The sequence below is a fragment of the Coccidioides immitis genome (assembly GCF_000149335.2).
Source record: "Coccidioides immitis RS genomic scaffold supercont3.1, whole genome shotgun sequence".
Classification (NCBI taxonomy): Eukaryota; Fungi; Ascomycota; class Eurotiomycetes; order Onygenales; family Onygenaceae; genus Coccidioides; species Coccidioides immitis.
In genome coordinates this window covers 1,113,632-1,137,356 of record NW_004504310.1, presented here as the reverse complement: position 1 = coordinate 1,137,356, position 23,725 = coordinate 1,113,632, and the positions used below count along the sequence as shown (strand labels likewise).

Here is a 23,725-nt window from a genome sequence, read left to right as displayed (position 1 = left end):
ACAGCACCTGGAAAATATGGGGTTTGAGCGTTCATAATGTGCTTAAGTGCTGCGCTAAAGCTAGCCATCAATTGACTTCAAAATTAAAGTATGACGAAGAGTTCAGGAATACATTGACGGTTTCCCCGCCGAGAAGATGCGCCCTGAGCATCGCGAGCTCAAAGAGCGGAAGTTCGAGTTACCCCTGAAGTCTTGGCGTTAGGTAGTGGATGACATCACGGGTGCAAACAGAGCAAACAGCCTTTTCGCTCCTGTCGCATCCAAATCGCGCTCCGCTTCGACCTCCGCAACGCCCAGCAGGGAGCTACATACAGAAAAACTATACCCATTTGTCTCCGCACAGATGGAGCCCTCACCAGATGTGCCTCTGGAAGAGATAACATGGCATTCTCCGCAGCATGTTCAGATGATGGGTGGTTTTCTCCACTCCAACAACAGTACGCGACGGCCAACCCTCTCGCAAGATCGCCATTTGTCTGCGCATATTCCGGTGACCATGCTGACGCAAATCCGTTATAGTTCTCTTCTACTTTGCCGAATCCCCCTTTTTTGATCCTACGTCGAACAATGCGTCCCTCGCCCTCCAGGCCATGCATAATGAGAATCTCAGACCTTTCATTGAGACGCGCGGAGCATTCGAAGGGAGGCTGAAGACCATGCAAGGCCTGGAGTTTATAGTCGCGCATGATCCGTTACTAGAGGCGGCTGCTGCCAATGCGGCTGCCGTGGCGCGCGGAGAGCAGCCCAAGGAGGCGTCAAATGTATGGGTGATTAGAAAGCAGATGAGGAGGCGGTCGGCGGCAATGGGCGGGCAGGATGATGTACAGGTTTTGGCGACGTATTTTGTTGTTGGGGATTCTGTGTTTATGGCACCCTCAGTCTGGAGCGTAGTGGGGAGGAGGATGGTATGTGATTCCTATGTTCCATCATGCACCGTTTGTTAACCGAATGCTAACTTTTCATTTCCTTGTTCGAAGCTCTCGACAGTTACGTCGCTGACAAAAGTCCTTTCCACGGCATCAGCTTTACTTACATTCTCCCCCTCCTATGGACATAGCTATCTCCCACACGTACCAAAGTCCCTTGAGCCCACACAACTTGGCCAACAATCCGCACAGCAAAGCAAAGAAACAACGCCTATGCCTGATATGTCTGGGGATAAAACCACGTCAAGATCTGCGCTTGCAGATGCATCAACAACCACATTAAATGCCTCTGCTTTACAAGACGCCCGGGATTTTGCGGAGACCCTCAACCTCCTTGCTCGTTATGGCAATGAGTATATAGACGAAACACCGCTGGCCGGCGAACCAGGGTCGTTTATATTTACCAAAGCCTCAGCGTCTGCCGCGGAGCAATTGTCCGTCGCCGGTGCCGGCGCTCAAGCATCACGGCAGAATATCCGGTCAGGAGCAACAACACCAGTGCCGTTTGGGGCAGGAAGACCGGCGAGTGTACAGCCAGACTCTACGAAGGGGAAAGCGGCGGATAGGCCTCCTGCGGCGACCAAGGACAAGGGAAAGAAGAGGAAATCCAAAATTGGATCGATGAGCCAATGAAGACCCGGAGTGGCCTTCATTTTGAAATTCTGAGAATGTGGGCTCTTCATTCCCACATAGCAAGGCGTTCGGATAAGAATATGTGTCGGCGATGATTTACATGTACGTATCTATACTGTCCATTTCATGGATACCATGAATGTCCACCTAATCTCTTTCAAATGTTAGCCATGCAACGATCTACATACCGTCCCAATGTCAGTGATTCAGTCGGCATCGCACCTCCCGGCAACCCTCTCCCTCGGCTAGACTTGTGGCAATGAATGTAGCTCAATCGCCAAGTCATCAGCAAACCTTTAGGCTTGACTGCTGACTATTCTGGTAACTTTTAGGCACAGATGACACTTAAAGGTGCAGTTTTAGTATCAGATTCTAAAAAGGCTTAACAAAAATGCAACATAGCTCTAACTACAACTTAGGGCGGAAAAAGACGCAGAGAAATGGAGGCCTCCGTATTTTTATTTCAGTTTCTGGGGTAGTGAATCAGCCTCCAACACCATTTGGCACTGACTTCTACCGTCTTCAGCATTCACCTGCTGGTTTCAAAACATTCATCTTGTTTCCCTCTACAGAATATTCCTCACGAAACCTCTATGTGTGCTATCCGGTGACCTCTCCGACGTAATTTGCTTTTTAGGACGGGAAGTAAGATCTAGAGCTAGTTGAATGCTCCTCTAGACATCCAGGTTTGAAGCAAGTACCGCCGGCATGTCTCTCATATCGGCAGCCCTACATGGAATAAAGTTAAGGCACAAGTGCTAAACATGCTCCTATCGGATAGTTTAATGGACCAGGGTCTCGTATGGTTTACATTTTCAGATCCCATGCTGTCATCCTGGTCTATACAGCAATCAAAGAGGTGTTTATCTTGTTTCTGCTGATATCGTGTGTTAGTCGTTCAATAACTCCTGGCATCAGTTTGCGGCAATAGGCTATTTAATCCATGCGTGGAATATGTTGCAGGAGAGATCCAAATTCGGCGTCATCTCTTCTATAGCCAGAGGGTATTGATATGTATATTCCTCTCTGGGCCAGGTATGGATAATAATGTACTCCGTAGATGTCTGATAAAAGAGTAGTGGCCAAAATTTCTCAGGTGAAATTAATGCCTTTTGTGGGAGTGAAAGATAAATCATGAAGCAGGAAACAACATGGTGAGATCTGTCAACATAGTATGTTAGTCTGCTGGATGTCTGGCAGTTGGTTGTTTTTGCTACAGAGTTCGACAAGACCTAGGGTGACTGCGCCTCTGCTCCCCGCATCCATCCCACCTTGTATATTTATCGAGTTAAGGCACAACATCACGTTCAGCCAGCTACCAAGCCAAACTCCCAGTTTTTCCAATTTTCCGCTTCTTTAAGATTGGCAAATCAATAGAGATCACTGCAATAATCCCACTTCTCAGATAATGACCGTTCCCATGGAGCAGAAACGCCCTGTTGTCTGTGTCTTGTAAGCTCCTTACACCAGTTCTCCATCCGCAGCGTTGTACTAATACTTAGCGACTTCATCTAGCTGCGGCTCTAAGCCCGGAGCAAACCCAGCATATCTCGCAGCCGCACGCGCTCTTGCCCATGTCTTTCATAAAGAAAACATAACTTTGGTATATGGCGGCGGGACGGCCGGTATCATGGGCGAATTAGCTCGGACGCTGGTATCCCTCTCCGGTCCGGAATCAGTTCAAGGAGTAATTCCATCAGCACTGGTTGGAGTCGAGAACGGGTACAAAGCCGATTCGGCAGCTCGTTCGCAACGCGACGGAAGTTCGGAAGCTATCGGCAAGGCACCTGAGCGCATTGTTCCTCAGTCTTCTTCCCTAGAGAAAATCAACTCTGAATACGGCGTCACTACCATTGTTCCGGACATGCATACGCGTAAACAAGAGATGGCCAAGAGAGTGATTGCTGGAGGACCTGGGTCGGGATTTGTCGTGCTCCCGGGTGGGTTTGGGACTTTGGAAGAGGCTATGGAGATGATTACATGGAATCAATTGGGCATTCATCACCGGGGCATTGTCCTGCTGAATATAGACGGATATTGGGATGGAATCATGAGTTGGATTAGCAAGTCTGTGCAGGCTGAATTTGTGAGTGAGGCGAACAGTAAGATCATAGTGGAATGCAAGGATGCGGAGCATGTCTTGGATGCCCTGATGAAATATAAACTTAGTGAAGGGCGGTACCGGCTGGAGTGGGAGGGAACAAGGGAAGACTGTAAACCATAGTGATGTGGTAATGAGCTATGGGTTTTTATGGTGACAATAATACTCGATACAATGAGAATTGGAAGTGATTCATTGTCAGTTGCATAGCAATTAGCTAACAGAATGCTCCAAAGAATGAGCAAATCAATCATTTGAGGCTTTATGAGATGAGCAAACTGACATGAGACATGGGTATTGGCAAATCCATCTCATTACCCGTAGCTAAACACCGAACCAAGGCAAAACAAGGATAAGTTAGCAAACACAATGTCTATCAAAGGACATTATCAGGAGTCCACTTCCATCGATTCTCCTCCCTGAGGTTCTGTGGTGGAGGTGACGGCTTCGCCCGTGCTCGCCTCCAAGAAAGCTGTGACGTCCTGGCCATCGTACACCTTGAAGGTATCCATCTTCCCCCTTGTTGCCTCTGTGCCAATACCCGTGACCCCCACTGTGGTATTATCAATCGTCAACTCCTTATCCTGGGACAAACTCTCTTTCAATGCCTTCAGAGCGTGATTGATTAATTCGTCCCGTCCACAATTTGCAAATTCATCCAAATGCTTTTCTAGATATGTGCGTGCCATTTGGCTTCTTGCCCCAATCGCGCAGGCAAGCATCTCCTGTGTCATGCCAGAGGGCTGGAATTCAAACAAGTGAGGCCCAGCGTCGTCAACCCCCGCGACCAGCAGTCCCACGCCATAGGGTCTCCTCCCGTAATGCTGTGTATTTGTCTGAGCACGGTCACCAATCCGACTAACAATGCGTTCTACAGGGATGGGGCGGCCGTATGTCATCTTTGAGGAGAGAGATTGTTGTTTCATGAAATTGGAGAGGACACGAGCGTCTGACGCTAAGCCGGCAATGGCAATACCCATGTGCGAGTCGATTGCGATGACCTTCTTTTGGTAAGAAGAGAGTTCTTCTGCGTTTCTCTATCGTGGGTCCATGTTATGTTAGAATCATCGAAGAGTAGAAAGCAAGCAGGCGTGGAGTTGAGCTCCATGCTGGCGCCTATTTTAACATGCCTTGAGCGCGGCTAATACTGCATGTGTTTTGCTGACAATTCCAACCACCACCGAACCTTGCTTGACGGCTTCTTGTGCATATTCGACCTGAAATATTCTCCCTTGCGGAGAACTACAAGCGCATCAACCAAGTCAGCATCTGTCGCGAGCCCAGTGCGAGAACGGATTGGACTTACAATGTGACGGAGTCGTTGTCATAATTATTCCGAAACATATTGAATCAACAACCTGAAACGCAAGCCTTAGCAATGAGAAATTTCGAACTGCAGAATTGGGTACTCAAGTTCTAGAGGTGTAGAAAGGAAGCTGTTGATGGAAGAGGGATATCATGATGCTCGCCAAGGCAGAGAGCGACGACGACGTGCCAACAGAGCTCTTGTCCACTCCGGGCTTAGTGCAAACCCTAATGTGCGCCATTCCAGTTTAGCGGATATACTACTCGATTTGCTCCGAGCCAAAACTCATAAAGGGCTGTGATGGTGGACTCGTCTGGGATATGTACGGAGTATACCAGGTAGACAATGTTACGGGACCCGGAAAAAGCACAAGGCTACGCCTACTCCTTCAAGGCCATGTAGACGAGCACGGAGTACCTCTTAGTTCTTACAACCTATTTCCCGGCATGCGAAACCAGGGAGTAATCAGTATCCTGCATACTCTGGAGACTCCTTGGTTAGATACACAGACCAATTCACGCTAAACTATCTTAAGGAAATTCTAGCTTACTACATACTCCGTAGATAACTGAGTTACACGAGTTGGGATAAACATGTCGGTGTAGGTCACGTGGGGAAACGCTACCCGGAAACCCTCGTTAGCTCCATCGCCGATGACGCTGTTGTGGTTGGAGTGGCAGGCAGGCAGCTTGATGGTGAATTTGAAGATCACCAACAAGGGCTTTGAAAACTACGTTTTCCTTGATAAAGCCAGATTCAAATGGAATTTGAATATATCTAGCTTTCCTAATTCTTTGTTTTGCCCAAATTTTGGCCTTGCGCTCTTCGTCAGCGGAACTTCAGCCGCCTAGTCCTAAACCGTTCCCTCACACACCCGACTTAAGACTGGCATCATGACGCCCGGGTTAAAGACCATTATTTCTCTTTCGTTTGTATGTCCGGATTGTCCGATAGCAACCGGTCGAACAATGACTGACTCACGGCTCCAACATATAGGTTCTTGCGATCGGTTTTATTCTGGTCATCCTTTCAGCCGCAGTATGGCATAATTTCCTTCCGCTCCTTGTCGTCGCAACCTATGTGATCGCACCACTGCCAAATTGGATATGCGGGCGATGTGCCAATCCGGATGATTTTATGGAGGCGCCTGGTAGCGGGGTAGTTGACTTCGGACGATGGTTGACGGGATTCTTCGTGGTGATGGGAATTGGTATGCGTTACCTTTTATACCCATTACTTTCTCTCGCAAGGAACTCTATTTTACGCTGTTTCTAATGCTAACGATTGCTTCATGTAGCCCTGCCGGCGATCTTAGCTCATACGGGTGCGATCCAGGTTCCGGCTATGATTATGTCTGTTTTGGGGGGGCTCTTAATATACGGCACGATAATCAGCTTCACTATGTTTTTCCAGGAACAAGAAGAATTTTGAGCGTTTTAGAGTGATATCGCTGTTCGAGTGTGTCTCGCCTCCGTATGATAAGGTTCTGTTATGTCACGTTCGGTTGCTTGTTCTGAGTATCTCGGTGTAAAAGGCGTAACGTTTTTTTGCTTTTCATTAAGCGGCTCTATTCCATACCTGCCGATATTTCTTTATCTAGGGATTCCGTGAGCTCCGTGCTTATCTGTCGTCACAATCTTGACTTCCTCATACCGCGGGTTCGCCGGGGTATTCAAGCGACGAGTTGCATTCTAATAAAGTTCTGGATTGATGTATATTAGTATTCTACGGGTTTAGCATGGTCTATCATGTGTATCTATGGCGTTCACAGTTTTCTCTTTTGCAGGGCAGGTTTCGTCCTGATTTCTGTTTGATAGGCGCCGACCTCTACCTTTCCTCCACGTGACTACGCGTAAGCAGAGTCATCACCATATTCGGATAGAACGCGGTAACCTGTAAAATCAATGTGACTCTAGATGAAGGAAAGCAATTAAAATTCGAGGACATATACTGGGAGCGCACTAATTAAAACTGTTGCTTTGATCCCAACTTTACTTCGGCATGCGTTAACAACCCCACTTCACTATGGAGGTCTGGTCCGGGGTCATCACGGCAGACTCTCTAACACTTGATGGTACGCTTGTTATTCAAATATCTTGGATCAAACTGATTTTATACCTAGGAGTGCGTTTACTTAATCCGCTCTCAAGTAACCAATGCGATATCTCGAAGGCAAAGCTGATCCTCCGCTCGCTGGTCGACCCTACTCTCGTCCCGCTTTTTGCTATCACGGGTCCCGCATTAGAGGTCCATATTTCGAACACTGCTACTAGAGACTGGATTAGAAGTAGGCTGTTGCATAATGTGCATTTGGATTCTGAGGATCACCCGGACGAAGAATTCTGTACGACTAAGCAGTGCCCGGTCGGCATTTTACTTGCAGTGGAGCATCTAGATAGTAATGCGCACGCGCGGAAAATCAGCGACCTCCTTATATACGGCATTTTGTCATCATCTGAGTCCGACACACAACAACGATACGACTCTTCTTCACCCACGCGGGAATTACGTGTATATGCAGCACCAATATGTTCTACCCTTGTTGTAAAAGCTCTTTCCCTACCCTCTCCGCCCCTTACACCATCCGAGGGTAATCACGCCGACGGAGCAGAGATCCCCGAGTATGCCGAATTCCTTTCAGACCCTCTTGCTCCCAGTCCTAAACGGAAACGCGTTGACACACTCTTCGAAGCGGCCGATGAATATCACAAGAAGGTACGAAGGAAAGGCATGATTGCCGTTTCTGAGTATATAGAGAAGAGCAGAGAAGCCTCGCCGAAGTTGCAATTTCCGTACCCGAGAGCGAAAAGGGAGCCTCAAAATGATACCAGTATCCTCTATGGCTCTCAATCGAACCCAGGGAAACAAACTCTATGTGGTGCAGGAACCAGAGATTCCAGCCTACCCAGACAATTCTCAGGGGTATCTCGTCCGCGCTCAATGAGCATAGCAAGCCGGAAATCCACTCCCTCGGCGTCTGTTACGACCAAAGAATGCTCCCAGATATCCGCAGGCGACTCTTCCATGGAGAATATATTATCCACAAACAAAGGCCTTCTCACCCGAACCATACTAACATGCATGCGTATGTATGGCTATCATCGAAACGCAAGCGCGTCCCGGGCGAAATTTGAACTCAATCGTGATTCCACTGACTCGACAGCTTTGAATAATTCGACAACGGAGTTATTACAGCCCGCCGCGGACGCCGAAGAGGAGGACGAATTCAAGACAATGTATCACGCAACGTACCGCGCGTCGACATTTGCCCTGCGAAAATTCCTCAACATTAAGAGTCCTGCCTCAGGAGCAAAGCTGCATTCTTCTATTTCATCACGCAACGGCCCAGAAGGGAACACGCCCAGTGTTCCAGTTTTGGACAGGGCGAAAGCCACTGACGTTGTTGATTCAGTCCTGAAACTCTTCTGCGAAGAGCCCGGATAGCTATGTCCGTTTCATGGTTACGTCCCTAGGACCTAAAAAAAGAGAAATGATTAATGATTATGACATGAATGACCTCCAACCAAAAGAAATTTCGAATGATTATATTTTCGTGCAGCCACATCTCGCCGTCTTTGTTAGATCCTGTGAACTTTGTATACCGATAACTATTCCCTCCCCTACAGCCTAAATTTCTGTACATTCTGGCTACGGGCTCCTATACAGCCTGTGGAACATAATTTTATAATTTAACCGCAACATAGATCCCTTTCATAAGCGCTCGGTATTCTCGATGAAAGATCATTGGCTTTGTTCTCTCTTTCGCGGAGGAGACGCCATAGCAGAAATGGGGAGGATTTGTAAACCGTTGATCCACCAGCGATACTGATGGAGGACTTGTATGCTTGTCATTTACTAAGCTACCTAAAGGGGAATCTCGGCTAATCTATGTGGGTCACGTGAGTGAGGTGCTAGTTGGATTACCTAACACCCCCCATGCAACAAGCTCCAGCAGCAAGCAAGAGCCACAAAGATCCAAAGCTTCCAAATCTCTCAAATCTGTGATAAAAAATTAATTACAGAATCCAGATTTATTCCTTCTTTAGGCTTAGCTCTGTTCACCACAATACTGTATTTTTGCTGGCTTCACTAATAAACCTCCATATTTTCCTGTATCCACTCATCACCCCTATCACACTCATGAATTAAGTGTAGGAATCTATTGCAAGAGTCTTCATGAGCCTGTCAGCTTTATTCACATCAGTTCCAATGTGCTTGATTGAGATTTCATCCTTTTGAACCCAATCTCTTAGTATATGGTGTCAAATCTCAATATGATGTGCTCTTCACATTATAGCTTCAGCTTTGGCTAAGTGTTAGGAGAACTGGTCATAGGTCATGTAGGTTTTCCCAGAATTAGGGGTATGAAAGAGCTAGGTAGTTACAATGCCTGCAACTGATGGGGGGGAGTTGTGTGTAGAATGTAGGAGTCCTCTAACTAGAAGACTAAACACTAGGGTTCTCATGATCTATGTGAATCATGTGATCCTTATACATTCAGAGTTGAGGTCATGTGAATACCTCTGAACATCTGATGTTGTCTGATGCTTGGTTGATCTAGGTTTACATTCATAACACTATCTCCCTTCCCCAGAGGCCTTGGACTCTGAGGCATAGGGCCACCAAAGTGGTTTTTTGTATATTGTTGCAGCTTCTCTGTTACTGGTAGAGCATTAAGGTAGTTCACCACTAAGTGAGCCACACCACTAAACAAGCCAAATCTTCCACCACTAAAATTCCTCCAACATTCAACATTCAATATGCAACAACATGGTTAACAATATCTCAATTAGGCTTGCAATTGAAGATCTTGAATCACAAGAGACCCGAAATTACACTGAAACCACAAGAAAGTACTCAGTTAATTGTTGTGTATGACAATTTCTGATGGGGAACCTCCCTGGGTCCTTTAGAATCTTGAGGGTGTCAAAGGGCTTAAAGAGAGCAACAACAGATTGGAGGTAGTGATCAATAATTCAATGGTGCTCCAGTTGAGTGGGCAGTCTTGCTCTGATGACAAAGAGTTTCCATACAGATATATCAGAGTCAGGGCAAGACTATTGTGGCTTCTCAAGAATAGTGGAATCAGGTACAATTGTACAGTATCACAAGACTTCAATAATATGAAAAGTAATTAAGATATGAAAGTATCTGATTCAAAGATATCTGTAAGATAGATAAGAAGATTGATTACAATAAACAAGTCCATCAGATCTTTAGTAATAAGTGTTCTTATATATATGATGCTCTTCTGATGATAGTTCTGCTAAGCTGTTCTATCTGTTCTATCACAGTACACTTGCTATATCCTTCAATCAGTTCTATTACACTTGATGTAATTAGTCAGCTTATCAGTTCTATTACTGATTACATGACTTTCTGTTCTAAGATTTCTCCATAATGGTCTGTAACACTGTCTTGTCAGATTTCATCCAATTATTCTGTGTCTTTGGCTGCTGTGCTACAAGTTTTATAATATTATTCTCTTCTTTTACAGTGTGTTTGTAAGGATTTGCCGCGAACCCCTTACACAGATGAACAGCACCTGTGAAGGCCAGAGGCCTCAGCTTGCAAGCTGCTGGGAGTTGCATGTGTTCTTGCAAGGTACTAAGTCATGTGCTTGTGAGCACACATAAAAGACTGTCACTGTGCAAACTCCTTGCTGGGAGCCAGTGGCAATCTTGTTTACAAGTTATACATAGTTGCCAGAATACAGACCTTTTACCTCACATACTCTTTTCCATGTATATTCCTCCTAGAGATTCATTGTCACGCTGATCCACACGTACAATTCTCACAGTGTTGTTCCCAACTGCTCTGCTTTCTTTTCTGAGATATAAAAGAGTGTTCTTCTATTCTTTTTTGAATTTCTGGGTTTTTCTCTTGTTTCTTGTTTTCAGTAAGTATCTTTATAATTCTCTTTTATCATGTTGTCTGCTTTTAATATTTGCAAGAATAATCTTCTTTTTGTTATCAAGCAATCTGGATTTATTATACTCTCTCTCTGCTCTTGATGTTCTTTACTGAATAAGACTTGTCTAAAGTTGAGTCATTTCTCTCAGTATAGTGAGTGTGTTTATGCTGATTATTATTGCATTCATAATAATAGTTCTTCTGCTGCTAATTAGCAGAAGTTGTTTGAGACTCAGAATAAGCTTGAGTGTACTGAGCAAGAAACTCTCTCTTGTCTTCTCTGTTTTCAAAAGCAGAAAAAGTTACTCTGTGATTGAGCTGGTAAATTTCTTGAGTCTGAATTGAAGTCTGTGGAAGATCTAGAATATCTTGAGAAGAAGAAGCAGAAAAGAGTAGCTGAGCAGACAGAAATTCAAAATCTGCTTGCTTTATTAAATGATTTTTCTTTCTCAAGTTCTCTTCCAGTTGTTTCTGATTTGTTTGTTAATGTCTTGCTGAGTGAGAATGTTATTAATGATATATCTCAATAATTATCTGGGTGTTCTTGAGATTTTCTGTTGATTTTCAGATGTTTTCTGAGATATTATATTCTTTTTATTTCACTAAGTAGTAAAGTTTTCTGCTGATCTTCTGATGATCTAGTATCTGTTTAACTTTGTATTCTTGTTTCTTGTTGATCTCTGTGGGCATTTCTTTGGTGTGTAGTGGTGCTTCCTCCAGTAATGAGACATGAAATACTGGGTGTATTCTCATCTTCTTGGGTAGCTGGAGTTTGTAGTTAACTTTTCTGATCTGCTTCATGATTTTGTATAATCCTAATTTTTTGAAATTAAGTTTTTTGCTTGGTTGTTTGGTTTTGATATTCTGTTGAATTAGAAATACTTTTTCTCTCTCTTTCAGAATTAGTGTCTTCTGGCATCTTCTGTTATAGTAATGCTTTATTCTTTCATTCAGAAATTTGATATCCAGTTTCATCTGGTTCTGCAGTTCTTATAGTTGTATTGCTGTAAGTTCTGCTTCTTGAGCTTTTTGTTATGCAATTCTTGATTATTTCTGTATTTCTGGTTCTCTGTTATAGTTCATGTAGAATAGTGTCATTTCTGTAGTGGTGTTCTTTGCTCTGTTGTATACTAATTGTGTCATAAATAGTAATGTAACTTAATTATTCTGTTGATAGTTGATATATTCTTGCAGATATTACTTCAAGATTTGGTTCAGTTACTCTGTCTGTCCATCTGTCTGTAGATGATAGACTATTGATATTTTCTGTTTAATTCCCAATTGTGCCATCAATGTTGTTCAGAATTTGCTTATAAATCTGGTGTCTTAGTCTGTAATTATCTCTTCTGACATTCTGTAGTTGGCAAGCACATTTTGCAGTACTATCAGTGCTGTATCTGGTGCTGTTATTGCTTCTCTGAATGGTATAAAGTATCTGTACTTTGTCAATCTGTTAGTGACCACTAGTATTGAGTTGTACTTCTTCCCTTCCATATTCTTTAAATTCAGGAGTTTTGTGATGAAATCCATCACTATAAATCTCCATGATTCTTACAGTTGTGGTATTGGCTGTAGCTTTCTGTATGGTTAGTGTTTGTTGACTTTGCTTTGTACACATGTCTCACATTCTTTGACATGTTGTTGAATATCTGTTCTCATTTCTGGTCAATAGTAGATTCTTGTGATTTTCTCTATTGTCTTGTTGATTCCAAAATGTTCTGCAGTGATTGTATTATATTCTTATATCATTACTTGCTTTCTGACTTCTCTGAATACATATATTAGTCCATGATATAGTATCATTTCTTCTTCTTTTTTAAAGTTCTCATTTTTCTTGTTGATTTTTTTTGCATATTTGTTTTTTTTTATTACTTCTTTGATCTTTTCTTCAATATCTAATTCTTCTGTAGTGATTCTTGTTGCTCTCAATGCTTGTCAGTTCAGAATCATATTCTTTATTTCTTCCAACTTTTTGAAAAGTGTTCTTAAATCTTGTTCTTTTCTTGTAAGATCTGATCTTCAGCTTAATGTGTTCACCCAGGCATTTTCTGTGTCTTTGCAGTATTATATTCTAAAGTTATAGTGCATCAGTACATCTGTATACCATCTGGCTTGTTGTCTTGTAAGTTCTTTGGTTGTCATAAAGTATTGCAGATTGTTATGATCTGAGATAATCTCTGTCTGATGTTGATTTTCTTGTAGTTCAATCTTTTATTTTTTCAGTAATGCCACTATTGCAAGTAGTTTCTTGTTGTGGATATTGTAGTTTTATTCAGCTGGTGTCATTATTCTTGCATAGCATGTAACTAGTTATAGTCTTTCTTGTTTGTCTGGTTGTTATAGTCTTCCCACTATTGCACAGTCTGATGCATCTGTATTAATTACATATTTCTTTGTTAGATTGTAGTGTTATTTCTTCTTTTCTGAATTTGTCTTTTATTGCTTCAAATGCTTGTTGACACTCTGTTGTTTATTTGAATACTTTGTCTTTCTTGAATAGCTGTGTGAGTGGTCTTGCTTTCTTTGAAAATCTGTATATAAACTGTTGGTAGTAATTTGCTAGTCTGTGAAATATCTGAACTTCTTTGACTTTCTTTGATGTCAGTCATTGTAGTATTTTATTGATTTTTCCTGGCTCCATTTGTATTTCTTCTGTTGACATGATGTATCCAAGATATCTGATCTTCTTCTTGAAGAAGTTACACTTCTTTAGCTTTGCTGGTAGATTGTATTTTTGCAGTTTTTCCAGTACTTTCTTGACTTTTCCAGTATGATTTTTTTGATCTTCTTTGGTGAATATAACCATATTATCAAGGTATTTTGTTCTGGAGTCTGTTTTCCATTTGTTGCCTTCTTTGATTTGTATCTGGTGATAGGTGTCTTTGATGTTGATTAGAGTAAACTATATTACTCCTCTCAATCTGTCTTGCACTTCTTTAATCAGTGGTATTGGGTAATAGTTCTTGACTGTGATGCTGTTCAACTGTCTGTAATTCACACATAGTTGTAAAGTTCTGTCCTTCTTTGATGCAAACAGTATTGAATATTCTGCCAGTGATGTTGACTCTCTGATGTAATCTTTCTTGAGATTATTCTTAATGTATTTCTTTACTTCAGCTGATTCTTTCTTGTTCAATCTGTATATTAGCAGTTTTGCTGGTTGTTTTCTGTCTTGTAGCTTTATCTCATGATTTCAGAGTTTGTGCTTTAGTAAGCTGTTGCTCTGATTTCTTTCTCTGAATACATTAATATATTCCTAGAATTCTTCTGATAGAGTTTTCTTGATCTTTTTATTCTGGTCATTCTTTTGTACTTGTAGCTGCTTCAAGTCATTAGGATTCTTTATAGCTTGATCTACTTTATTATCATGAATTAGATTTCCATGAATTTCTTCAGTGTTGATTAATTATTCTCTATATGGTATCTTTCTGTTGACCTGACTTATTATAGCTAGTGTCTTGTCTAAGTTGTTTCTGAGTATGAGTCTCTGATTATGGTGTACTGGTTTGAGAGAGCATTTATAGTTTGTCAGTCTAATCTTTTCTTCTTACCAGTTAATTTCTGAATTGTGTTGCTTTAATCAAGAGTATCCCAAGACTATATTATAGTCTTCTAGATTTGTCACTTTGAAATGCACTTTCTTGTGATGTTGTTCTATTTTTATTCTGATGAGATATGTCTCTTCTTCAACTCTATCAAGAGTTCCTTCTCCCAGTTCTGGTAACTGGTAGGGATATTTCTTCATTCACTTTACAATGTCAGCTTGTTTGATGAATCTTTTGTTGATAAATAGTTCAGTCACTTCTGAGTTCACTAGAACTGTTGTGTGCTTTGATTTAAGTAAGGTTGCTGTAACTCTGAGATGACAGATTTGTTTATTAGTGGCTAATAGTTTTACTTGTCTATTCATGCTGCTTACAGACTCTTGTTTATGGCAGCCATTTTATTTCTCAAATTAACAAGAGTCATCTTAGATGTCTGTTCATGTATTTTGCAATTATTTTCATCAGTACATTATTTTTTGTGTATTTTCTGTATATACTTGTTGTTTTTGCATCCTGCACAGTTTTCACATTCTTTCAAACCATGCAGGAATCTCATCATTTTTCAAAATTTTTTATCTTTGTGAAATTTGCATTGACATTTGTACTTAAATTTATTATAGTATGAGTGGTTCAGTTTTTCCACTTCTTTCTGTTTTTTATTCCAGTGCTGTCTGTATATTATTATTGCTAGTAATCTGTTTTCTTCTTTACATATAATCCAGTGTAATTAGTTATCTTAGATCTGTAATTTCCTTGCTGTTGGACATCTTGTCTCTTCAGATATTATGCTTTTTATAAGACTGAGTTTCTTCAAGACATCTTCTTCATGTTTCTCAAATTCTAGTATTTCTCAACTTGGTTCTTTCTTCAACTCTGGTGTGGTTGTCTGTTCTTCACTTGATCAATATTCTTCATTATTATTATAATCTTGTTTCTGAGTTGCTTGCAACTTCTTCAGTAATTATAAGTAATATCCATCATTCTTTCTATCTCTGTAGATAGAGCAATTGTCATTATAGCAAAAGCTTTAATAAATTCTGGTGTGATCTGGATGTTCTGTAGATAAGATATTCTGTAGGTCTGGTATTTCCCATTCTTCTTTCTCAGTGTTGCATTTGCAATGCTGGCAATTCTTGATGTTGTAACTGTAGTCTTCATAATACATGAAGTCTTCCATAATCTGTGTTCATTATTTGAACTCTTTTTGTTGTTTCTGGTGAAGCTTGCATGAATATTTATAGATTGGGTACTAAATATATTTCTTGTACTTTAGATTCTGAATTTTGTCCATTTTCTTTCTGTAGTGATATTCACAGTCAAGTGGTTGAATTCTCTAATTATCACTTGATTTGCTCCTCATTTTCACACATAATTCTTCACATAACTCTCATTTCTTGTCATCCAGCTGATTTCAGCATTTTGATTTATCTTCTGGCTGCTGGAGTAGCTTCAGATAGACTTTCATGACTTGTTCTTTAAATATCTTCCTGAACTGTTATTGGAGTTCTTTTTTGATTTGCTCTTTCTGAGTTGTTACTTAGAGATGTTGTTTAACTTCAGAGTCTTTTTCATTTTCTTTTGAGATTGCTCTGAGTTTCTTGTTTCTTTAATCTATTTTCTTTGCTCTATATTACCTTGCTTAGTGTCCAGACTTAGCACAATAGAAGCATAATTTCTCTTTCTTTCTCTGCTCTTTCTCTTTCTTATTGAGCATGTCAACTTTTGTTACATCCAGCTTCATGGGTGTGTGTCTGTAAAGGTCTGATTATGTATGTTTGCTCTGGTCTTAACTTTCAGTATGGCTCAATAAACTGGGTTACTTTCATGGTACTTTTTCTTGCTTTTCTATCTTTTGTTTGTAAAGTCAGTTTCCAATTCTGACTGCTACTTTGATTATCTTGGTCAGGGTATGTGATTGTTTTTCTAATCATACTATTTCATTTTTGATCTTATTGAATAGTTCTTGATAGAAAGTGTCAGCTAAGACTTCATTGTTTCAATCAGTGTTGACACTGACTTGCTGGAATCTCATAGCATATTCTTGTGGTGATATCTTTTATTATATATGATGTAACTGCTGGGCTGCCATATTTTGTTTCTTAACTTTTCTGAAAGTGATTTTCAATATCTAAATAAAGATGTTGTAACTGTTAATAATCTTAAGCATGTTGTTGTTCTGATTAACTTTGTCTCTTTTGTAATAATTCTGCAGATAGGTGTTGAACTAATCAAATACTGCTCTGTAAAGATATAATGCTGTCATTATCATCTTGTCTTTATTACTGCTAAGTTCTTTGCCTTTCATATCCATGTAAATGTGCAGTTATCTCAAGAAAGCTTGTAATTTTTCTTGTTCACTCTTGAAGAGTTCTGGTAAGTTGACTTTAGCTTTATCTTTCTTTTCCTGCTGTTCAGTGAATGGAATGGCCATGATCTGAATCTCAAGCTGCTTGTTATAGTTTTTCAATTCATGGTTCTGCTCTTCAAGTCTTTCAGTAATCTGTTTGAGCTGCAAGATTCTATTCATAAGATCTTGAGTATTGATGGCTGGTGCTTTGGATGCAGACATGATTTCTATACTTTATTAGGTCTTGACATGGGGTGGGGGTTATATCTTTATGCTTGATGTAATGCAGAAAGTTCTTTCTTTATATGTAATCTCTGGGGTCTCAGATGTATTCTCTTCTGAGTCAGGGGTGATCAATGTGTTGTGTATGATAATTTCTGATGAAAAACCTCTCTGAGTTCTTTGAGATCTTGAGAATATCAAAGAGCTTAAAGAGAGCAACAACAGATTGAAGATAGTAATCAATAATCTAATAATGCTCTGGTTAAGTAGGCAGTCTTGCTCTGATGACAAAGAATTTCTATACAGATATATCAGAGTCAGGGCAAGACTATCATATCTTCTCAAGAGTAGCAGAATCAGGTATAATTGTACAGTATTACAAGACTTCAATGGTATAAAAAGTAATCAAGATATGAAAGTATCTGATTCAAAGATATCTGTAAGATAAATAAGAAGATTAATTATAATAAATAAGTTCATTAAATCTCTGATAATGAGTGTTCTTATATACATGATGCTCTTCTGATGATAGTTCTGCTAAGCTGTTTTATCTGTTCTATTGCAGTATGCTTGCTATGTTCTCTGATTAGTCCTATCATACTTGGTGTGATTAGTCAGCTTATCAGTTCTATCACTAATCATGTGACTTTCTGTTCTAAGATTTCTCCACAACAGTCTGTGACTCTGTCTTGTCAGGTTTCATCCAATCATCCTGTGTCTTTGGCTGCTGTGCCACAAGTTTCATAACATTAATCAAGAGACCCTGTGCTGACAGCATAAAAACTTGCAACTTGCTCAGAATGAAGTGGCCTCCTGATATAAGAAAAAGCTCTCTAATATACAGGAGGCAGAGCTTCTGAATTATATAAACAAGCTCTTTAGCTGTGGCCTTGCCATTACATCTCAGATTCTACAAAATATCATACAAGAGATGACAGAAGAGAATATTAGAATCAACTGGATTAATTAATTTTGTGAGTGATATAATAACAAGATCAAATGCATTTATCTCAAAGTAATTAATTAAAATAGACAGATAGCAGATAACTATCAGTGCTTTAAGTACTTCTATATGCTTGTAATTTGATGATTTATTTAATTACTTGCAATTGCAGTTGTTAATGCTGACTAACTATTTGACTACTACTTATGAAGTAGTTGGAGCAGAAAATTAATTAATATAATCTTAAGCCCTCAAACATCTATAACTTTAACAAAAAAGAATTTCTTCTAGACTTCTGCCATATCTCAAAGCAATTAGTCTCTATTGAAGCTCTACAAGCTGGAAAGAATGCCATCACTCAGAATAATAGTCAGGAATTTCTCTTATTGCTCTCCTTAGTCTTTGCTGAAGAAATTACACTATCTTTAGCTCTTATTTACCAGAGCAAATCACAAGATCTCTAGAATATATAGCTAGATAATTATGATGGAAGCAAATGAGTCTACTTTACAGCTTCAACAAATAGTTGAAGCAATGATGAATATAAACTGAAGTAGTTGAAACAGATTTTCAATCAGCATACTAAGAAACAAGCTGATTAAGAAAGACATCTGCTTCTACTAGATGAGCATTCCTCCTATATAAATATGAAATTTATCAAATACACTGACTATAAAAAGATTCTTCTTATGATCCTCCCACCACATTCAACCTACCATTTGCAATCTCTTGATATTGGAATATTTGGGCCACTAAGCAAGGCATATTTTAATAAGCTAGAAGCCCTACTACATCAAGAAATAAGCTATATTCAAATGACAAAAAGGGATTTTTGAAGATTATTTAATGTGGCTTGGAAGAAGACTTTGACAGTTGAAAATATACTTGCTAGCTTTGCAAAAACTGGAATTAATTCTCTAGATCTTCAACATTAACTATATCAATTTGAAACTGCTCAAGTCTCTACACTACCAGTTAAACCTTCTATTTCTAGCAATATGCACCAGCTCTAATAAGAGATCAAAAGTATATATCTCCAGCACAGCCTAAATTCACAAAGTATTAGATAGATTATCCAAGCCAGTAAGCAGTTTGCTTTTCATAATAAACTGCTGGAACATAAGAATCAGCAGCTAAGATCAACTCTAGTAATGGAGAAGCAATGCCACAAGCAAGACAAGCCCCTAGGCCTACTCAATAGAGATAATCCTAGTCAAGCACAGTTCTGGTCTTTAACAAAAGTTCTTAAGGCACACAAGCACCTGGATGAAATAAAAACTGAAAAAGCTGGTAAAATTGCTTAAATACAAGAGACAAAACTTCAACAGAAGCTTCAAAAGAAGCAGGCTGCTAGAGATATTAAAAAAAGACAGATTGAACAGAAGAATGCTTATAAAAAAATCTGGGAGTAACAAGAGATCAAAAAAAACAAATATGCTAGACAAAGAGAGGCACAACATGTTGCTTATGAGAAGAAGAAGGCTTTACAACTAGCAGAGAAGGAAAAACAGACAGTTAAACAGACTAATAAACACCAGCAGTCAGAGCTTCAAGCACCAGCTTCAAAGCACCATTAGAAGAACTCCCCTACTAAAGAGCCTTATTACAAAGAGCCTATACAATCTTCCAAAAGAGAAAGTAAGAGCTCTACAAGCATCTCTAGCAAGATATTAGACTATCTAGCCAAGAAATCTACTGTTGATATTTCTTTGAATTCTTTCCTATCTACCCCCTAAATCTCTTGCTCTGGCTGTAATATTAGGCCATCCACCTGTTTATTTTCTTAACTATACTAATTTCTATGCTTTAAAGAATACATTCATTTAATATTTAATAGCTATTTAATAATAAAAATCTGGTTGTTGAGATATTTAATAAATTCATTGCGTGGAGCATTTGGTGAAATTTGGCTCATTTAGTGGTGTGGCTTGTTTAGTGGTAAACTACCTTATAGATTCTTGAATGTGCAAGCTTCTGCATTACTACTGCTTGTCTATATAGACATCCCGCATGCATATCACTGCTGGTTGCAGTAGACTTTCTTTGTTGTAGAATGGTAATTATTTTATTACAAACATCCAGCATTTCATCACATACTTGTTTCTTTGTTTATTTGCTTGTCTGGTTGCTACATCATCTGTTATCTGTTGTCATGTTGTCTATCAACAAGTCATGAAACTAGCAACTTTAGTATATTGCAGTGTAGGTATAAATAAAGAGTTTCTGGCTGTAAGAATTTGCCGCGAACCCCTTACATGGACAAACAGCACCCATAAAGGCCAGAGGCCTCAGCTCACAAGCTGCTGGGAGTTGCATGTGTTCTCACAAGGCACTAAGTCACATGCTCATAAGCACATATAAAAGACTGTCACTGCACAAACCCCTTGCTGGGAGCCAGTGGCAATCTTGTTTACAAGTTGTATATAGTTGCCAGAATACAGACCTTTCACCTCATGTACTCTTTTCCATGTATATTTCTTCTAGAGATTCATTGTCACACTGATTCACACATATAATCCTCATACTGGCTCTCTTCTTTCTTCTTTTTCTTCTGCTTTGTTTGGGCTCAGGTGTCATTTCTCATTCATTTTATAACTTGTTACAATATTGTCATTAAAAGACTCTGTTGCACACAATAAAGAAGACACTCTTCTGTACTTCATCTGTATTTACTTGATGTTCATGGACTGCCTGAATGAAGACAAGCCTTGTCTATAGAATGTTAAGAAGAAATCTTATTCTTATTATTTAGAATATCAAATCTGTATCTATTATAATATAAGTATGTCTTCATCTGTTCTTCTTGTTGTTCTAACCTGGCTGTAGATTTCAGAATCTGCTGTTGAACTAGTTTGTTGACTCTTGTAACTTTGAGAAGAATACTATAATTTTGATGCAGCTGATCTGTATTGTCTGTACAATATCAAGTGCATATGTTAGGAGAACTGGTTGTAGGTCATGTAGGTTTTCCCAGAATTAGGGGTATGAAAGAGCTAAGTATGTACAATACCCATAACTGATGGAAGAAAGTCATGCATAGAACATAGAGATTCTTTAACTAGAAGACTGAACACTGGGGTTCTTATAATTCATGTGAATTGTGTGATTCTTATACATTCAGAATTGGGATTATGTGAATACCCCTGAACATCTGACATCATCCAATGCTTGGTTGGTCTAGATCTACATTTGTAACACTATCCCCCCTCTAGAAGCCTTGAACTCCAAGGCATAAAGCCACTAAAGTAGTTTTTTGTACATCATTGTAGCTCCTCTATCATTGGTGAAGCATTGTAGATTCTTGAATATGCAAGCTTCTGCATTACTACTGCTTGTCTATATAGACATCCTGCATGCATATCACTGCCAGTTGTAGTAGACATTCTTTATTGTAGGATGGTAATCATTTTATTACAAACATCCAGCATTTCATCATGTACTTGTTTCTTTGTTTGTTTGCTTGTCTGGTTGTCTATCAACAAGTCATAAGACTAGCAACTTTAGTGCATTGTGGTGTGAGTATAAATAAAGAGTTTCTGGCTCTTTTCTTTCTTCTTTTTCTTCTACTTTGTTTGGGCTCAGGTGTTGTTCCTCATTCATCTTATAACTTATTACAATGTTATTATTGAAAGACTCTGTTGCACATAATAAAGAAGACACTCTTTCATGCTCTGTCTGTGTTTACTCAATGTTCACAGACCACCTGGATGAAAGCAAGCCTTGTCTATAGAATGTCAAGAAGAAATCTTGTTCTTATTATTTAGAATATTAAACCTGTACCTGTTGTGATGTAAGTGCATCTTCATCTGTTCTTCTTGTTATTCTGATATGACAGTAGATTCTAGAATCCACTATCAAACTAGTTTGTCAGCTCTTGCAACTTTAAGAAGAATACTATAGTTTCAACATAGCTAATTCACATCACCCATACAACATAAAGTGCATGAGTGTACTTGTGCAAGAGTTTCATAAGCTTAACTCTAAAGCTGCCAAATGCTGTTGCTGCCAGGCTACTTCTTGTCTTAAAGAATCTTCTATAAAACACCATCATCCTGCATCACATTATGAAACCAAAACCATGAATCTTGTATCTGAAACAAAATCTATTAAAGATAGTTCATCTGAGCTTCTTCATCCAACAACCCCAGTTTGTACTGTTCTGTCTCAGATAGAAAATGAAATCAGAAACATCTGAGTTTTGCTTGATCATTTCACTACTTGTTTAATAAATGAAGCCAAAGCTCTTCAGAATATTATAGAAAGCAGTCTTGTAGATTTTCTTCACCATTTTTTCTTATTGTTAGACTAATCTCTGTCTAGGCCAATCTTACATCTTCAATTAACTCTCTGGCTGACATTGTCTTCTCTGGTTTCCAGAGTATTGTAGACACAATTTGTTCTTCTTATGGCCCTTTATCTGTTAAGCCTACTTTTATTACAGTACTATCTGTTATCATATTACCAGTTCTGGTGACTTCAGAACCACATCTCTCTTTGGCTGGTTCATCTTCATTACAGCTGTGTTTCAAGCACCCTTGTGGTACCTCTTCTCATCACTAGTTGTTTGGTTTCATTACATGTGATGATCTTTAACATGTCTAGTCTTCTTTTTGTACATAGATTCATTCATCTTAGAATGACTTTACTTCTTTTATAGATAATTCTTAAGAACTTCTTATGCATTTTCAAGATTTTCCTCAGATTTCCACATCAATTCCTCAATAGGGAATCCCTTCCATTTCACTAGGTAATGTTTCTTACAATAGTACACTTTGTCATTCAAGATTTCATCTACTTCCTACTCATGATGGTCATCCACTAGTATCACAGAAGGATGTGTTTGCACCTCACCTATTCTCATGCAGTATGATTTCAGCAATGAGACATGGAAAATATTGTGAATCTGATAGCTCAGAGAGAGCTTCAGTCAATATATGTTATTTTCTATGGCCTCTATTACTGAGAAAGATCTGTAGTACTTGTCATCTAACTTCTTGCAAGAACATATTGTTTGTAGATTTCTTAATAACAACATCACTTCATCACCAGATGCATACACTTTATCTTGATATCTTCAGTTATAGAACTGTGCTTGATTCTCTTTTGCTTTCATCAAATGTTCTACCAGACTATCTCTTGACACAGAGATTATTCTCAGTCTTCTGTTGAGTGTTATCTGTACATTATTGTTATTATCAATCAACTTCTGGATTTCATCTTATTCTCTAGATTCAAAGCTGTATATTGCTTTGAACAGAGACATGTGCATTACAGAGTGTTCTGACCTGTTGTATGCAAATTCTGCATACACAAGTTACTTCTCCCAATCATCTTGCCTATAGCTATAATAAATATAAAGATATTCCTCCAAAATCTTGTTCAGTGCCTCTGTTTGACTATCTGTTTGTGGGTGGAATGCCATGCTAAGTTTTTATCTAACTTTTATGTGAAAATATAGCTCTGACTAGTATTCACTCATGAAAACAGATTTCTGATCTGAAATAATATTATTTAGAAATCTGAAGTCTTTAAACACTCTTCTGAACAGAAGATTTGCTATCTCTGACACATTAATCTTCTTTCTACATACAAGAAAACATACAAGCTTTGTAAATCAATCTACAATGACCAGGACTGTATTATATGAATTCCTCTTCTCTTCACTTGGAGAAAGGTCTGTTATAAAATTTATAAATATTGAACACCAGAGATTACTAGATGTCAGTAATGATATGAGCAATTTACATGATTTATATGTTAAAGTCTTTTCTTATTAGCAGGTTTAGCAT

General features: G+C 39.2%; 7 protein-coding genes across 7 annotated transcripts; 5 read left to right on the top strand and 2 right to left on the bottom strand.

The window, feature by feature from the left end:
- The first annotated feature begins 282 nt into the window (after positions 1-282).
- Positions 283-1,742, top strand: CIMG_02716 (RNA polymerase II transcription mediator complex subunit). Its single transcript, XM_001248944.2, has 3 exons — positions 283-437; positions 520-905; positions 978-1,742. The coding sequence occupies exons 1-3, from the start codon at positions 344-346 to the stop codon at positions 1,557-1,559; spliced, it is 1,062 nt and encodes a 353-aa protein (XP_001248945.2). The 5' UTR covers positions 283-343; the 3' UTR covers positions 1,560-1,742.
- Positions 1,743-2,841: 1,099 nt separating this feature from the next.
- Positions 2,842-4,699, top strand: CIMG_02717 (TIGR00730 family protein). Its single transcript, XM_001248945.2, has 2 exons — positions 2,842-3,011; positions 3,075-4,699. Exons 1-2 carry the CDS (start codon positions 2,968-2,970, stop codon positions 3,781-3,783), a joined length of 753 nt encoding a protein of 250 aa, XP_001248946.1. The 5' UTR covers positions 2,842-2,967; the 3' UTR covers positions 3,784-4,699.
- Positions 3,080-5,099, bottom strand: CIMG_02718 (proteasome component Pre5). The gene is made up of 3 exons (XM_001248946.2): positions 4,967-5,099; positions 4,791-4,902; positions 3,080-4,697 (listed from the first exon to the last, which is right to left on the bottom strand). Exons 1-3 carry the CDS (start codon positions 5,002-5,004, stop codon positions 4,050-4,052), a joined length of 798 nt encoding a protein of 265 aa, XP_001248947.1. The 5' UTR covers positions 5,005-5,099; the 3' UTR covers positions 3,080-4,049.
- A 540-nt stretch (positions 5,100-5,639) lies between these two features.
- Positions 5,640-6,724, top strand: CIMG_02720 (vacuolar protein sorting protein 55). Its single transcript, XM_001248948.2, has 3 exons — positions 5,640-5,898; positions 5,963-6,176; positions 6,264-6,724. Exons 1-3 carry the CDS (start codon positions 5,860-5,862, stop codon positions 6,395-6,397), a joined length of 387 nt encoding a protein of 128 aa, XP_001248949.1. The 5' UTR covers positions 5,640-5,859; the 3' UTR covers positions 6,398-6,724.
- Positions 6,725-6,991: 267 nt separating this feature from the next.
- Positions 6,992-8,579, top strand: CIMG_02721 (uncharacterized protein; the record flags this gene model as incomplete). Its single annotated transcript, XM_001248949.2, has 2 exons — positions 6,992-7,040; positions 7,089-8,579. The coding sequence occupies 2 exons, from the start codon at positions 6,992-6,994 to the stop codon at positions 8,408-8,410; spliced, it is 1,371 nt and encodes a 456-aa protein (XP_001248950.2). The 3' UTR covers positions 8,411-8,579.
- A 1,157-nt stretch (positions 8,580-9,736) lies between these two features.
- CIMG_12642 (uncharacterized protein) lies at positions 9,737-10,300 on the top strand (the record flags this gene model as incomplete). Its single annotated transcript, XM_001248950.2, has 3 exons — positions 9,737-9,838; positions 9,880-10,055; positions 10,228-10,300. 3 exons carry the CDS (start codon positions 9,737-9,739, stop codon positions 10,298-10,300), a joined length of 351 nt encoding a protein of 116 aa, XP_001248951.2.
- A 6,447-nt stretch (positions 10,301-16,747) lies between these two features.
- On the bottom strand, positions 16,748-16,993 carry CIMG_12641 (uncharacterized protein; the record flags this gene model as incomplete). Its single annotated transcript, XM_004445550.1, has 1 exon — positions 16,748-16,993. The coding sequence occupies one exon, from the start codon at positions 16,991-16,993 to the stop codon at positions 16,748-16,750; it is 246 nt and encodes an 81-aa protein (XP_004445607.1).
- Between the last annotated feature and the right edge of the window lie 6,732 nt (positions 16,994-23,725).

What these genes read in the sequence shown, in the direction of transcription:
- CIMG_02717 (XM_001248945.2), top strand. Translation starts at nt 2,968, where the DNA reads ATGACCGTTCCCATGGAGCAGAAACGCCCTGTTGTCTGTGTCTT. An exon ending in CGCCCTGTTGTCTGTGTCTT is followed by an intron (nt 3,012 to 3,074) that starts GTAAGCTCCTTA and finishes GACTTCATCTAG; the next exon opens with CTGCGGCTCTAAGCCCGGAG.
- CIMG_02716 (XM_001248944.2), top strand. Translation starts at nt 344, where the DNA reads ATGGAGCCCTCACCAGATGTGCCTCTGGAAGAGATAACATGGCATTCT. An exon ending in TTTTCTCCACTCCAACAACA is followed by an intron (nt 438 to 519) that starts GTACGCGACGGC and finishes AATCCGTTATAG; the next exon opens with TTCTCTTCTACTTTGCCGAA. An exon ending in GCGTAGTGGGGAGGAGGATG is followed by an intron (nt 906 to 977) that starts GTATGTGATTCC and finishes CCTTGTTCGAAG; the next exon opens with CTCTCGACAGTTACGTCGCT.
- CIMG_02720 (XM_001248948.2), top strand. Translation starts at nt 5,860, where the DNA reads ATGACGCCCGGGTTAAAGACCATTATTTCTCTTTCGTTT. An exon ending in CCATTATTTCTCTTTCGTTT is followed by an intron (nt 5,899 to 5,962) that starts GTATGTCCGGAT and finishes TCCAACATATAG; the next exon opens with GTTCTTGCGATCGGTTTTAT. An exon ending in CTTCGTGGTGATGGGAATTG is followed by an intron (nt 6,177 to 6,263) that starts GTATGCGTTACC and finishes TGCTTCATGTAG; the next exon opens with CCCTGCCGGCGATCTTAGCT.
- CIMG_02718 (XM_001248946.2), bottom strand. Translation starts at nt 5,004, where the DNA reads ATGTTTCGGAATAATTATGACAACGACTCCGTCACATT. An exon ending in GACAACGACTCCGTCACATT is followed by an intron (nt 4,903 to 4,966) that starts GTAAGTCCAATC and finishes ATGCGCTTGTAG; the next exon opens with TTCTCCGCAAGGGAGAATAT. An exon ending in CAGTATTAGCCGCGCTCAAG is followed by an intron (nt 4,698 to 4,790) that starts GCATGTTAAAAT and finishes GACCCACGATAG; the next exon opens with AGAAACGCAGAAGAACTCTC.